Source organism: Camelus dromedarius, chromosome 23 (assembly GCF_036321535.1).
Source record: "Camelus dromedarius isolate mCamDro1 chromosome 23, mCamDro1.pat, whole genome shotgun sequence".
NCBI classification, from domain to species: domain Eukaryota; kingdom Metazoa; phylum Chordata; class Mammalia; order Artiodactyla; family Camelidae; genus Camelus; species Camelus dromedarius.
The window spans coordinates 13539415-13552594 of record NC_087458.1 but is presented as its reverse complement, the minus strand read 5'-3'; the positions used below and the strand labels follow the sequence as shown (position 1 = coordinate 13552594).

General features: G+C 46.4%; 1 protein-coding gene across 6 annotated transcripts in view; it reads right to left on the bottom strand.

Moving 5' to 3' along the window:
* Window positions 1-13180, bottom strand: part of PBX1 (PBX homeobox 1) — a 316151-nt gene that overhangs the window by 211881 nt on the left and 91090 nt on the right. The window contains exon 1 of one of the 6 annotated variants that reach the window (XM_064477948.1): window positions 4280-4927. The exons of the other annotated variants lie outside the window; for them this stretch is intronic. Coding sequence (XP_064334018.1) covers window positions 4280-4382 — 103 coding nt within the window. The 5' untranslated portion in view covers window positions 4383-4927. Of the gene's footprint in view, window positions 1-4279; window positions 4928-13180 lie in introns of those variants that run through there. 6 annotated transcript variants of the gene reach the window in all.

The following is a 13180-nucleotide window of genomic DNA, read 5'->3' as shown; positions in this document are numbered from 1 at the left end:
CTCTTCAATGCCACGGGCTGGACGCCAGAGGCAGAAAATAAGACCCAAGAGGGAACCTTTATTTCTAGTCCATTGCTACAGATGAAATGGTTTACAATTTTTTTTTTTCACCAAAACTCCTAAGGGAAAGATCTGTTGACATCACCTATCAGACCAGGAATTAAAACTTAGATCGTTGTGGCTGTGTCACCTACCAGCTATGTGACTTCAAACAAGCCGTTCCAGACCTCTAAACCTCAGTTTCCTCATCTTAAAATAGAGTTCATTGTATTTCCCTTGGCAATCTCCTTGGGGTGTTTTTAGTAGATGTGAAAGCATTTAGTAAGCTACAAAGTACCGTGTCCAAGAAAGGGCTTACACTCACGGGTACCATGAAATCAGAACATCATTCCATCAAGTTTAAAGATCCTTTCAGGCGGCTGAGCCTGAGATTTCTTTCTCTGACCAACCCACCCAGTATCACCTTTGGTCTCTGTTAGCCCAGGACCAGTGGCCTCCAGGATCAGCTGGATTCCGACTCAAGTGTTTCTTCATTTTCTCCAGTTTGGTAGAATTAAGCCTTTTCTTCCCTGAAGCTATGGGACATTAGGTGGTTTCTAACTTTTGGCAGCATCTGAAAAAAATTTCTGCCTGTTTAGTTGGCATCGAGTTCTTAATGGTACTTAGTGGTTCAGAATTAATTCCTCTACCACAGAACTATCCAGGACATTCCATGTCTATTTATAATTTTCTCAGAACTCCTTAACCCCTAGCTTTCACTCCAAGTCCCTGGGCTGTCTCCCTTAACTTGAAAAAGGGGTTTTGGTGGCAATTACCAAAAAGCAGCATCCGATCTTAGCAAAGCAATGATGACCTTGGCAGAGCAGAGCAAAGTCAAGGTCACAGGAAGAAAACTATTTGTTTACCTCAGCCACAGCACCAACCAGCACGGTATTGAAAACACAAAGATGCTAAGGTTCTCTGGTCTAGAATTCAACTTCTCATTCCTCCTTGTTCATGTCTACGTCATGACCCTAGGCTAACCAGACTTGATACTATAAAAGCTAATCTGCTTCTAGAAATAAGCCTTTTAGGGACGAAGAAAGAAATGCCACCTCATCTGAAAGCCCTAACCTCAATGAACTTGAGAAGCAGAGATGGAGGCTGACCAGTGGTAGATGGCCAAACAGGAAACAAAACTTTCCCCATCGTGAAAGGTCAACTGGATGGGGAAAACCGTCTCTTTGTTGGAAACTACAAGGACCCACGTCTTGTTTTCAGCTCGAAGCCCTTTCATCTCTGTGCCCCTGGTTCCCAATGTATAAAGCACTGATAGTTATTCAAACCCTCTCTGTCCTTTCCCTACAAGTTTCCCTGCAGCTGTGTTTCTGTTTCCTTGGACAAGAGACTCCAGAGACCCTGAAAACCACAAGTCTGTCGCTTTGCCCCCTAGTGGCTGGGTGCGGCACGTGCTGAGATCTTGGTGTGAAGTCACACCATACTCCCTTTAAAAGTTCTATTCATTATGAAAAGGAATCTATGTATGTATATGCAGGGGTGAAACATTACGCTGTACACCAGAAATTGATGCAAAATAGTAAACTGACTATAGTTCAATTAAAAAAAAAAGGTTAAACTTTTTTTTTTTTAAAGTTCCATCCAGATGGGAAGTTTACAGTTGAAAGAAAAGCTTTCTCTACTGAATTTTCAATGCCAAATAAATAAATGTAAGGGAAATACAAGCAGATGCACAGGACCCTAGTGTCTAAATGCAACTTTAAAATGTCAGTAGCTTTTCCAGAAGAAAAAGTGCCGGAAAGGCTGAGCTGATGAAAGTATTGGGAAATGTGGCCCTTGGAGCCTGGACTCACAGAGGACAAGTTAGGGTCCCATTTTCAGGTCCTCCCTGCTGCACTCTGACCCTGAGGGGAGCACTAAGCACATATTTACAGCTTTATATTATGGTAGGCGATGAACATCCCAGTGACTAATCTTTCAAGAAAATCCTTTAACTGTATGATGCTTTTTTTTCTTTCACTTTTCAGCTTAATGTAAAATATATCCTATAGTATGATCATTTTCATAGCGTTTATCTGCCTGGTTAGTATGTATGCATTGTATGAATTTGGGGCGGGGGTGGGTTTGCTGGAATTCCTTAGGGAATGACCCTTATAAAGAACTTGGAATTGTATTACATACACACCCATACCCACATCTGAGGGAGCCCAGGGATTTGGTGTTGCCCCTTTCTGTCAAGTGCAATTGTAGCTTTAAGACAGAGAGGGAAATCAGAGAATAAAATTAAAAAAAAAAAAAAGATGACTTATACCCCTGCCTTCGAAGTGCCCAAACATTTACCCGATGAATTTGGAAAGAACAAATCACAGGTAGCCTGAAAGCCAAGACAATATGAGGCTCCTCCCCGCATAAGAACAAAAATAGAAATCTATAGGTGCTTAAGTGTGTATACACATTTGCAAATACTCAGATGTACACACAAGAGGCACGGGCATGCCTCTGCACATTTATGGGTTACAGAGACATACGTTCAAAGAGATAAAGCAAGTATCTTTTTTATAAATACAATGTCGCAGGTATAAGGATGGCAATCAGCTGCTGCTTAAGAAAAGAGGGAGAAAAATCCTATGGAAATCGTTAATACCTCAAGAACCTCTAAGACTCAGCCTGAATGCAGACACTTAAGCACTCGGCTTTGCCATTAAAGCTGGGGCCTAAATTATTGATCTCTTGCCTTTATCAGCATAACAGTCACGTCCCAGTATCGAGATCTAAGTACACTGCGGTCCCTCTGCTGCAGCTACTGAAATAATTAGGAGAAATTCTCATTAAAGGAGAGTGAAAGGTTCAGAGACAGAGGCAGAGCAAAGGGCCTGAGAGGGTGTTTAATGTCTTCCACGGGGTCACAGGATCACTGGGATCAAATCCCCGAGCAGTGCCCACAGATGACAGCTTATCAAAGGGAAAAAGTACAAACAGTTCACACATGCGGTGGCCCTCTCTGGTGTGTTTACGTCTGTGAGTGTCTGTGTTGAGGCACACACAGGCTGCAGAGAAATCGCTCTCTGGGTGGGTGGGTAGGGGTGGGGGTGGGGGAGTGGGAGAGGAGGGGGCAGGGCTGTATCCTTGGTGTGTCAACAGGGGAATAGGAGAGAGCAAAAAGAAAAAGGAAAAAAAGAAAAAGGAAAACAGCCTGACTAAGAAAAATACATGAAAAATAAATAAAAAGAAACATATTAATAATGGAAAATCCACTGTGGACTCTCTTCAATTTAATGTATTCATTCTTTGAAAGTACAAGGGATCTGGGGAAGAAAGGGAAGGTAAGGCGTATGGGCAAGCCAGTCCTTTCTGATGAGCTCCCAGTTGGGTTGGCAGAGATACCAGGATAATATACACCAGGATTCAGACACCCACACACACATAAAACCTTTCCTCCTCCGACAAGGCTCTCTTATCGATTTGAATGCAGATTTCCCCAGCCTTTTACCCTCCCCCACCACTTACAAAAAAGAAAAAAAAAAAATCAGCCTTTCACACATGTTCCCAGAAATGGCCCAGACTTATGAGGAGAGAGCAAGGGACAGAGAACAGCCTTTCAGACACCGTACTGATGGAGGGAAAGGGTTACGACAGGGGAAATTAAACGTGAAGCAGGCGGTAAAACAGTGAAGGAAGAGGGCAAGGCTGCACAGCAGCCTCCCGCCCAGCTCCAGGCGTGGGCACACGCGTGCGTGCACCCCCAAAGTTTGCCCGTATTTAATGTCACCAGGCAGTCATTTAAAAGAAAAATTCCATCTCACCCAGCTAATCAGAATTGTTAGAGAGACCATTACCACAAACACTGGGAACATCTGAAATTGATTATTTTTTTACTTCATTCCGTTAATGAAATCCTCCAGCGACCAAGAACTAGCCTCGGACGAATTTCTACATAATGAGAAGAAAAGAAAAGAAAAGAAAAAAAAAACACAAAAAAAAACCCAAGAGTAACTTCACTGACTTTAAAAAAAAGAAAGAAAGAAAGGAAAAGACAAAAAGGACTCTGTGCATTGGCAACGTCTCTATATTTATTTTGTGATTTCTGTCGGTGCGGAATAATTGAGCCGGGCTGAATCCGTTCCCACCATTTTGTGCGAGCGGAGAATTAGCATGGCCCTCACATCCCACAAGGAGCACCACATCATTAAATGTCTTGGGCTGGCGCATGGGGAAGAGAAATGCGGCATGTCACCGGCTGATAGGGAAGAAGACTTGATATTATTTATTAGGGAACACTTACCAGAAACTGCATTTTCTCCATTTGCATTAGATACGGCACCGCCGCCTGTGCAAAGTGCACACAGGCGCGCGGGCTCGGGCGGCAAGGCAGCCCTCCTTCCCATCCCTCCGACCCACGCTTTGTTCGCTGTCCCCTGAGTCTCCGCGGGCACCCAGGCCTTGGTCTGCAGGGCGCCGTCCCCGGCCACCTTCTGCTCCCTTCTCTCTGCTCTGCTCCCTACTCCATGTTTCTGCCCCAGAGTCGCTCTGTCGCTCTGAAAGCCCCTTTGCTGCCCGCGCTCTCCGCGGTGTCAATATATCCAGCTCAGCCCCATCTTCCTTTCAGTCCTGACCCCGAATGCCTTCAGTCAGCCGGCTACTGAGATGTCAGGATGCCTACAAGGAAAGGCCATCATAGCCGCGCTTATAGGTGGATTTCCCCCAAATTCATGAATTACAGGAGTCACACGGGGTGGGGGAGGCGGGAGGAGGGGAGAGCTGACATACATACTTTTTAATGAGAGTAAGGGGAAAACTGACTTAAGGCTTCCAGTGGAAGTGCTGAGATTTCCCACCAGGGGATTCTCCTGGAAAGGGACTGTGTAGAAGCCTAATTGCTGGGTCCCTGGCCCCCAGGTTCCTCCCCAGCATTTCTGCGAAGCAGTCATCAAAACAATCCGGAAATTTGCTTTAAAGATGCAAGCCTCAGGCCGAGGGCTCTCAAAGAGGTCCTAGGCTATTTCCCCTGGATCTCCCCGAGGGTGTGTTACGGGAAGGGAAGAAAACCAAATAAGCATTTTCCGACGTGGCAGCTCTCAGGAGTCCCTGGCTTGGGTCACTTGAGGGCAGAGTCCGGCATCCTTGCAGACTGCCCACTGCTTATAGGCCCTCCCGCTCCTGAATGCAGTCAAATGTGCTAGAAGAATTCTCTCCAGCCCTGTGAAAGGACAAGCTGGTGGTCCAATCCCCATACTGGCAGCAGCCATAGAACTGGGAGAGGAGGAAAGGGCTTGCTGAGGGCCAGACCACGAGGGTCCGGGAGAAGCTCCCACTGCGCGTATCCACCGCGAAAGCCAGCTGGGTGGCAGAAAGTCCTGGAGGGCCGTGAGCATGTGCGTTTGGGGCTGAGGGTAGAGCAGCGAGTTCCCTACGAGTTCGGGGACGTATTGTGTGAACTCAGGAAAGGGCAGTAGGGTAGGCCCACAGGCAAGACGGATCAGAGAGGCAGTGTGTGTATTCCAGAGAATTCAACTTCTGGAGAGGAAGGCTGGAGTCAGAACTCAGTCCACACTTGAGACTCCTCCTCCCGGGGAGGAGAAGCAGAAGGAAGAGAATAGGAGGATGTCTGTGAAACAAGTTTTGCTCACCTGCAACACCCCCACCTGCTCCCCCATATCTTCTGTGCATCTCTAAGGGGGCACCCCTTACCCCGATCCCTTGCTCCCAACTCCCTAACGCAGCGGCCTCTCCCCCACCTACAGAAAGTGGCCGAGTGTAATTATGCAGAAAGCACCACTGGAGCTATATCAATAAGACAGACGTCTGTTGTATCATTCTCTCTCAGTAAGGCATTTCTTCTCCCCAATTGCTCATATAGAATCATAGCCTAATAGCATCCCATTAACATAATTGCCAACACAACTAGTGTTCCGTGTCTCAGAGCCATTTACTTACTTTACCATAAAGAATACCAAAACAGCCCTAAAATCACAAAGAGGAGGGAAGGAGAGGGGTGGGTGCTGGGGAAGGCGAGAGGAAAATTTCACCCCCTTTATATTCCCTTTGCTCCCCGGAATGGGGTTCCCAGATGATAAACACAGGAGTGCCTCTCTCATCTGCGGGAATCGTAACACAGAGCCTTCCTACCAGACTCCCAAGCAGACGTGTGCTAAAATCTAAACGGATTCTGCCAGGCGAAATGAAATTCCCATTATTTTTAATTAATCCTTAATTAAAATATATTACTCCGCAGATTCCGCAAATCTCTCTTAATATGCAAATGCGGCCCATTCAAGGATATTTACATATCATTAATTAAAACGGCACATTCTTTCAGTCTAACAAGCTGAGGGGCTGTGGCTGCTGCCACATTGGCGCGAGGAGCCGGTCCTGGCAGTGCCAAGCTCATCTGATAAAAAGACGTCAAGTGTTGGCTGCGTCTGGGGAAGGTGAGGAAGGCAAATGGGGAGAGTGCATTATACTTTGATGCTCTCTAGAACAAGGACTTCAAATATTATCTTGGGGCCGTGGCCAAGTGCTTCTGGCAGAGCTCTGAGGCTCCCTGTTATCTACACCTACCTAAAGATCACCCCGGGACCCAGCCCAGCTGAGCCTTGGCTGGGAGACCAGGCGTTTCTCTCTCAGGCAACCATGAGTCATGGTGGAGGTGGGCTGGGTGGAGGCGGATGCTGGCATGGCGGAGAGGATTTGTACACACTTGTCCAATTTTTGCCATGGAAGTGAAGTCTTTCTGAGCCCCAAAGTCAACCACCCCCCTCGCCACCCCCCCCAAGTCAATACACAATCCGGTTTGGTGGAGAAAACTGAAAACGGACACAGTCCACCAATCCTTTTCCTGATTGCTTAGGTTGACAACAAAGGATTCCTAGGGGGGAAAAATGTCTCTGGGGTTTGTGTCTGATTTCACAAAGTCCTGTAAAGACACGTTCAGGCCCATGTAGCAAAGGGTTGACTGTTGGGAACAGATGATGGGAGGATGGCAATGATGAAAGAATTCCTGACCGAAATGTGAAAGTGGGGGAGCTGACCTAGGAAAAGCGTGCAGGAATGGGCATCAATCATTACCTCCACAGACAAGCCTCATGCACCAGGGAGAGGCCTGCAAACCACACTCTACCCACCCCCAGAGGGGAGAAGGGGTAGGCATTTGTGTAAGCCAGAAGGACAGCCTGCTGGCCTCGTGTATGTCACTAACTGGACCACCTGAGACTAGAGCAGGCCTGGAAAGAAAATCCAGGGAGCATAAACTGCGTTAACTATAAGCCTTGTTGTCCTGAGGCCTCTGGGAACCCCCACATCTGAGAATCCCACTTGTAGAGATGGGGCTCCTGGCAGCTGGCGGGACTCTCTTACCAGCTCAATCATTCACTCTTGCACAAATCATTCAAATTTTTGCCTCAACAAAATTACACCTGATTACATACCAGAGACGTTTGTGGTCATTTTTTTAATAGCCGAAACCGAAAATATGAAATCCTTGAACACCAAGCGTCTACTGTGCTTAACTGAAAAACTACTTATCAAATTATGACAGAGGTCTTGTCCGTGGGACATCTTCAGGCTGAAGTGGCAACACAAAGGGTCTGAGACACAGCTCAGCGACCATGACCCGAGGCTCCTGTCTTGGCCCCAACGCCCTCGGCTTCACTGTAGTCCCATCAGAGCCAGAGTTACGGTATTTACTTTTCTCAGATGATAAACTTCTATGAGGAAGGGACCTTAGCTAAAACATTTGCACTGCATTTTCCTTAGGTCACTGCCATGTTAAAACAGGAACTAAGTACACACACACTGGCTGATCAAAATGCAATCAGTAAGAAAAAGGAAAGGTTGCAAGGCCGGGGAACCATCACGAAGATGGTGCAGTCGGCCCAACAGAGTCTTCAGAAGCAGCATCATTCTGGGTGGGGAGAGGCACAAAGTGTGCAAAAAATTAAGTAGAATGGGCAGAACCATCCCAAGACAGATGTGATCTCAGCACCTCTTCTTAGGGTGTAGCCTGGCGCTTAAAAGCAAATCCAGGTTCAAATCTCCACTTGACCCAGGACAAACTGCGTGACAAAGACCGGTTACATAAAAATCTCTAAATCTCAGTTTCTTCATCTGAGCAAAGGGGAATGAATGCCTTCCTTTAAGGAGTCCCGAAAATAAAATGAGATAACTGAATAAGGACTGCAGCAAACAATCAGAACTCAATAAAAGGTAGTATTATTGACTTATTATTTATTGTGACATTTTTGCAGAGGGGAGGGGCAACTGCCAGGACCTAAGTCTGAAATCCCTCCCAGTTTTAAAATCCAGAGACTTTTAGGGATTTTCTCATTCCCATCCTCCATCCTCTGGATTTCTTTCAGCCCCTCTGCTAGGCATTAGTTACCGACGTTCTTCGAAACCAGTCTAGGGACATTTCCATTACCAGAATAGCAATAACAAAAGCCCCACAGTTCCACCGCGCTTATCAAGCCGCAGAGTATCTGCTCCATCAGCCAGAATCTGTTATCAGGCTTCTTAGAGCAGCTATCATTATTTCATTTTTCTTTCTCAGACTAATCTGAGAAACAAACACACGAGGACATTAGAACAACATAAGCATTAGCAAAATACATCACTGAATCGTTGAAACCCTAGGCATATTTATACACAAAAGCATCAAATAAGAATAATGATAATAATGGACTTCAGCCTCCCCTTAGCATTCACAATGTGTCCACTGAATGCAGAAATGAACAACAGAGCCTCCTTTCTTTCCATCCAGCTTCTGAAGCTACTGGGAGAAGCTGAGCTGCCACACGGCCCGTTGAGAATGCCCCCGGGAGAGCGCCACTAAGTTAGACACACACCCCAAGAGGATGGCAAATGGGGACCTCCTCTGGGAGGTGAGGCGTCGATGGGAAGATGAACGGTACCCAGGAGTCACATTCCATAGCTCCTCAACTCCACCTGGACTTGTGTACCATTCTCTCCTGGAGTTGCCCCGACCTGAGGCTCCCCTACCCTAAACCTGATGGCTGCCTTTGAGATATCACAGTTTTGACAGTGTCCCACACCACAAGTCCCACTTTTCCAAGGCCAGACCATAAGACTTAACCCCGCAGATCTCCTTGCCACTCAGTGCAGGCAGATGACATGGATTCCACCAATCTGAAGACTCGCGAGATTCGGGTTTGGAAGAGCAGCCGTGCAATTCGGAGGACCCGATCTTGAGGCACGTGGCTCTTTAGGGGCAGACATGGCTGAATCACAGGCATTGGGTACAGAGTGTCCTGGCCACCAGCAGCAGAGGCAGCGGTGTTTCCAGTGGATGTGCCTCCCTGGGGCTGTGGACACAGGCCGCCAGGCCCTGCACACAGTCTGTGAGCCAACCAGTGCCCCATGTATGTTTTCAACCTTTGTTTATTAAGTCCAAGATTTTTTTTTTTAATTTTATCTTCTTAATGGTGATAACTGGAGATTGTACCCAGGATCTCACGCATGCTAAGCATATGCCCTACAACTGAGCTACATCCACCCCTAAAACTAAGATCTTTCAATAAATTTTTTTATTTTACCTAGAGTAACCAGCATGTGTGATTTTTAGTGCAACCAAAACTTCTGACCAATACAGCTATGCTGCCAATGAAAAAAAAGAGATCACCAATTCTTTCTGCCCAGTTAGACAAGAATTTTAAAAGTAAACTACTCACAGAATTCATTCCAGGATTGGAACTCCACTGAGGAAGGCTCACAGCCCTCCTCTTCCCCACCCATTACAAGAGGTCTCCTCTCTAAGGTCCTACAACACAAAATCCAAGTCTGTGGCATCAGGAAGCCCCAGGACAATGCAGACTGACGTTGGGACTTGTCTCTCATGATGGGGATGGGGCTCAACTCAAGTCCCAAACCCTCATGCACTGCACAGGTTGGTAGTGTGACCAGTGTCAGCGCTGCTGCCACCTGTGATCAAAAGCAACGTGGACATCTGACCAGAGGGACAGCCCCCACCCAAAAACAGCTCCTCCATCTTACTCAGGAAGACACGGATCTTCAAAAGCTCAAGACACCTGGACAAGGTCCCCAGCTGGTTAATGTCCGATCATACTGAGAAGGAAAGACTGCATCACGTGAGGATGAGGGAAACCAGGGCTTTCTTAGCTCCATGACGTCAGTTCATCCACTTCAGCTGAGACATCTGTGTCCTTCCTTTGCCAAACATCCACTTCGGTTGGTTACATGGATTAACGTTAAGTCATTCATAATGTTCACCACATGCAACGTGGCTGCCAGTTTCTGATTGACAAGCCGTCTGCTCTCTCAGGGTTTACCTGTCGCAAATGGGGAGACCGTCTGAAACCCCTTGACAAAATCATCAGGTACCATTCAGCAGGCTACCTGCATGCAGAACCACCATCTCTAACTTTCAACACTTGGCTTCTGGGAAGAATAATTAACTTCCACATCATCTGATGAGTCACAGCTGTACTAGGGAAGGTGGCCTAGGGTTCACCCCAAACTTACCCAGCAATTGATATCTTACTTAAGGCGCCAACCCTCTTCACCATACCTCGCTCATGTAATTATTTGCATAGGACTATGATGGATAGGATATCATACCAAGAGCAATACATTGAGGAGCGCTCAAAAAAGTGTTTGATGATCTCATAAATGTTTTAATTGCAATGACAGACAGGTGCAATCATCTCATTAAATGTAAGTATCTTTGATATAGCTTTACTTTTAAAGAACACACAGCGTGTGGATGATAAGTATCTTTACTCTCAGAGCCTAGACCAGGCAAGCCACAGGCCAGAGCCCAAAGCACAGACTGTCAAACAGGTTCCACATTCACAAACAGTAACATATTATTACACTAGATCATGCTGTACCCATGGGGAGAGGTGCCCCACCAAGATACCTTCTGCTCTGTCCAAATCTTAAGATAAAAGACTTACAGGGAAAAAAAAAATTTAGATTTTGCTGAAATCATCCCTTTGGCTGACACACGCTAAGGCTGTGGCTTCTGGGAAACATCTGAAAGTTACAAAGCTGGGCAGCACGTATTTTCACAGGCTGTGCTTATGTTAGCACCAATGCATTTCTATGATATCACAGTCCATTTTAAAAATTTGTGTTTTGGAGATGTAGTCCTCTGTAGTAACACAGTAATAAAAGGATAAGGGAGGGAGATAGTTCTAATTCAGGAGGAAGAAAATCAACTTCTGATCAAAGTCCAGCACATTAACCCCCTCCTACCCAAAGATAATCAGTACATATGCACAGTACGTATAACACAAGACGACACACTTTCACATCATAAGGAGGTAACACTGGGGGAGAAAGAGTGATCATAATAGCTGGGAGACCAAACTCCAGACAACTGTGGAAAAGACCAGTGCAACTTAAGTGTGGAACAAAGGCATCCCGCTGCCACCAGGCTGTGCAGGAGGACTTGATCCAGGACATGGGCAAAGTCCACACCCCTGAACCCCATAATGGGTGCAGCAGGGGAAGGGGGGTCCAGGCCTGTCTGGAATGAACTAAAGATGTCTCCTCTGACCCTGAGCCATCATGCCTGACACCAGGCCATCACAACTGACCGTGGGAGCCCAGGATTGACTTGGTACAGGCGGTAGGATGCATCCACGGCTTTCCAGAGTTTCAAAATGTTCCGTACAAGTCCTGTGAACTCTGCCTAAACCCTGTCTCTTAGATGGCCTGAAGTCTGGTCAAGATGAAAGTTCCAAAAACAGTATTTAAAAAAAAAAAAATTCATTCTTCAAGTCTGAGAGGAATTGATTTGATCGGATTTAGACAGTATTTAAGAAAACATTCAGACATTGACGCTCCCCATGGGAGTGTATTTTTTAGGTCTTCAGGTATTTTTCTTTTCTTACTCTATAACCAACCTATCCACCCCTGCTTGAAAGCATGAAACAAACAAAAAAAAAGAGCTGACACTACTTTTTTTTGAACGTCCAATGAGGTGATAATGCTTATGAACACATTCACTACCACAAAAATAAAATTACAAAGGTCAACGTAAGAAACTGGCTTACAGTTGAATGGCCAGTGGTCCCTGGACTGCACTGAGGGGACAGCTCTCTCTGCGGATGCAGAGGAGTTTGGGACATGAACCTCCAGGACTGTTATCCTTCACATCAGATGGAATGTCCTTTAGACCCCTGGGTGAGAAGGCTCCACTCATAGATGCTCCAACACTGGCCTTCCTTTTCTTTCTGACCTCTATGGATGCTGGAGAAGTAAAGGATAAGAAAATGGTAGCAGGGGTTCCATTTATGAAGAATCTATATAGGCCAGTGGGGAAGAGCTGGTGGACATAGGAAAAAATAGAGAAGAGGTTTTCTCTTCTTGGCAGTTTCCAACCTGTGTTGACTTCAGTAAGGTGAACAGGCACAGCCACAAGCAACATGCTTGCCTCCAAATGGGCTCAGCTGTTTCAACACGGCCATTACCCAGTTGCCTCCCCCCGCAGAAGCAGAGTGCAGGTATTAATCAAGGCGCTCCGCTCCACAGGTACGGTAGGTAACCCCCGTGCTGAATAGAATTTGTGGGGAGGCATCTATAAATCCTTGAAAGGGAATTAGTAGCATCAACAGCTGATGCATTATTTATTTAGAGGCACAGACCACAATCTATATTATTGTTGGAACTGAAATGAAATACTGTACTAAAAAAAAAAAAAATCATCCCTGTGCTCGGTTCTCGGAGCTTGACGACCAGTGAGGATGCTGCAGTCAAGGGTAATGTCCATCAAAGCAGCCCTGTCTTGTGAACCAAGAAAAGAAAGTGATGGCAGCAGGCACCAGGACAACCAGGAAGTGTGACCTCCACACAAAACCACTTCCTTCTTCCTCTGCTGATGCTGCCTACAACTGCCTTTGGCTTTATCGAGCTGATAGGGTAACGGGGAGCAACGAGTTAGCATAAAGGAAATGTATGCAATGGCAGAGGTGTTTCACTTGATGCCAAGAGGAGATCCCTAAAGTGCCCTTGATCGGTCACCAGTCTCACCATGCAGGTGTTGTGACTCATGGCCATGTCAGCAGCAGCTGAAAAGCCTCTGTCTCCTGGCAGCTGCTCTTCAAACTCAGGGCTAAGTTCCCCAAGGCTCCAGGCCCCAGCATGTCCCACGTAGGCAAGGTCCCCAAAGGCCTCCATTCAAAGCCCAAACCAGTATTTCAGGCTT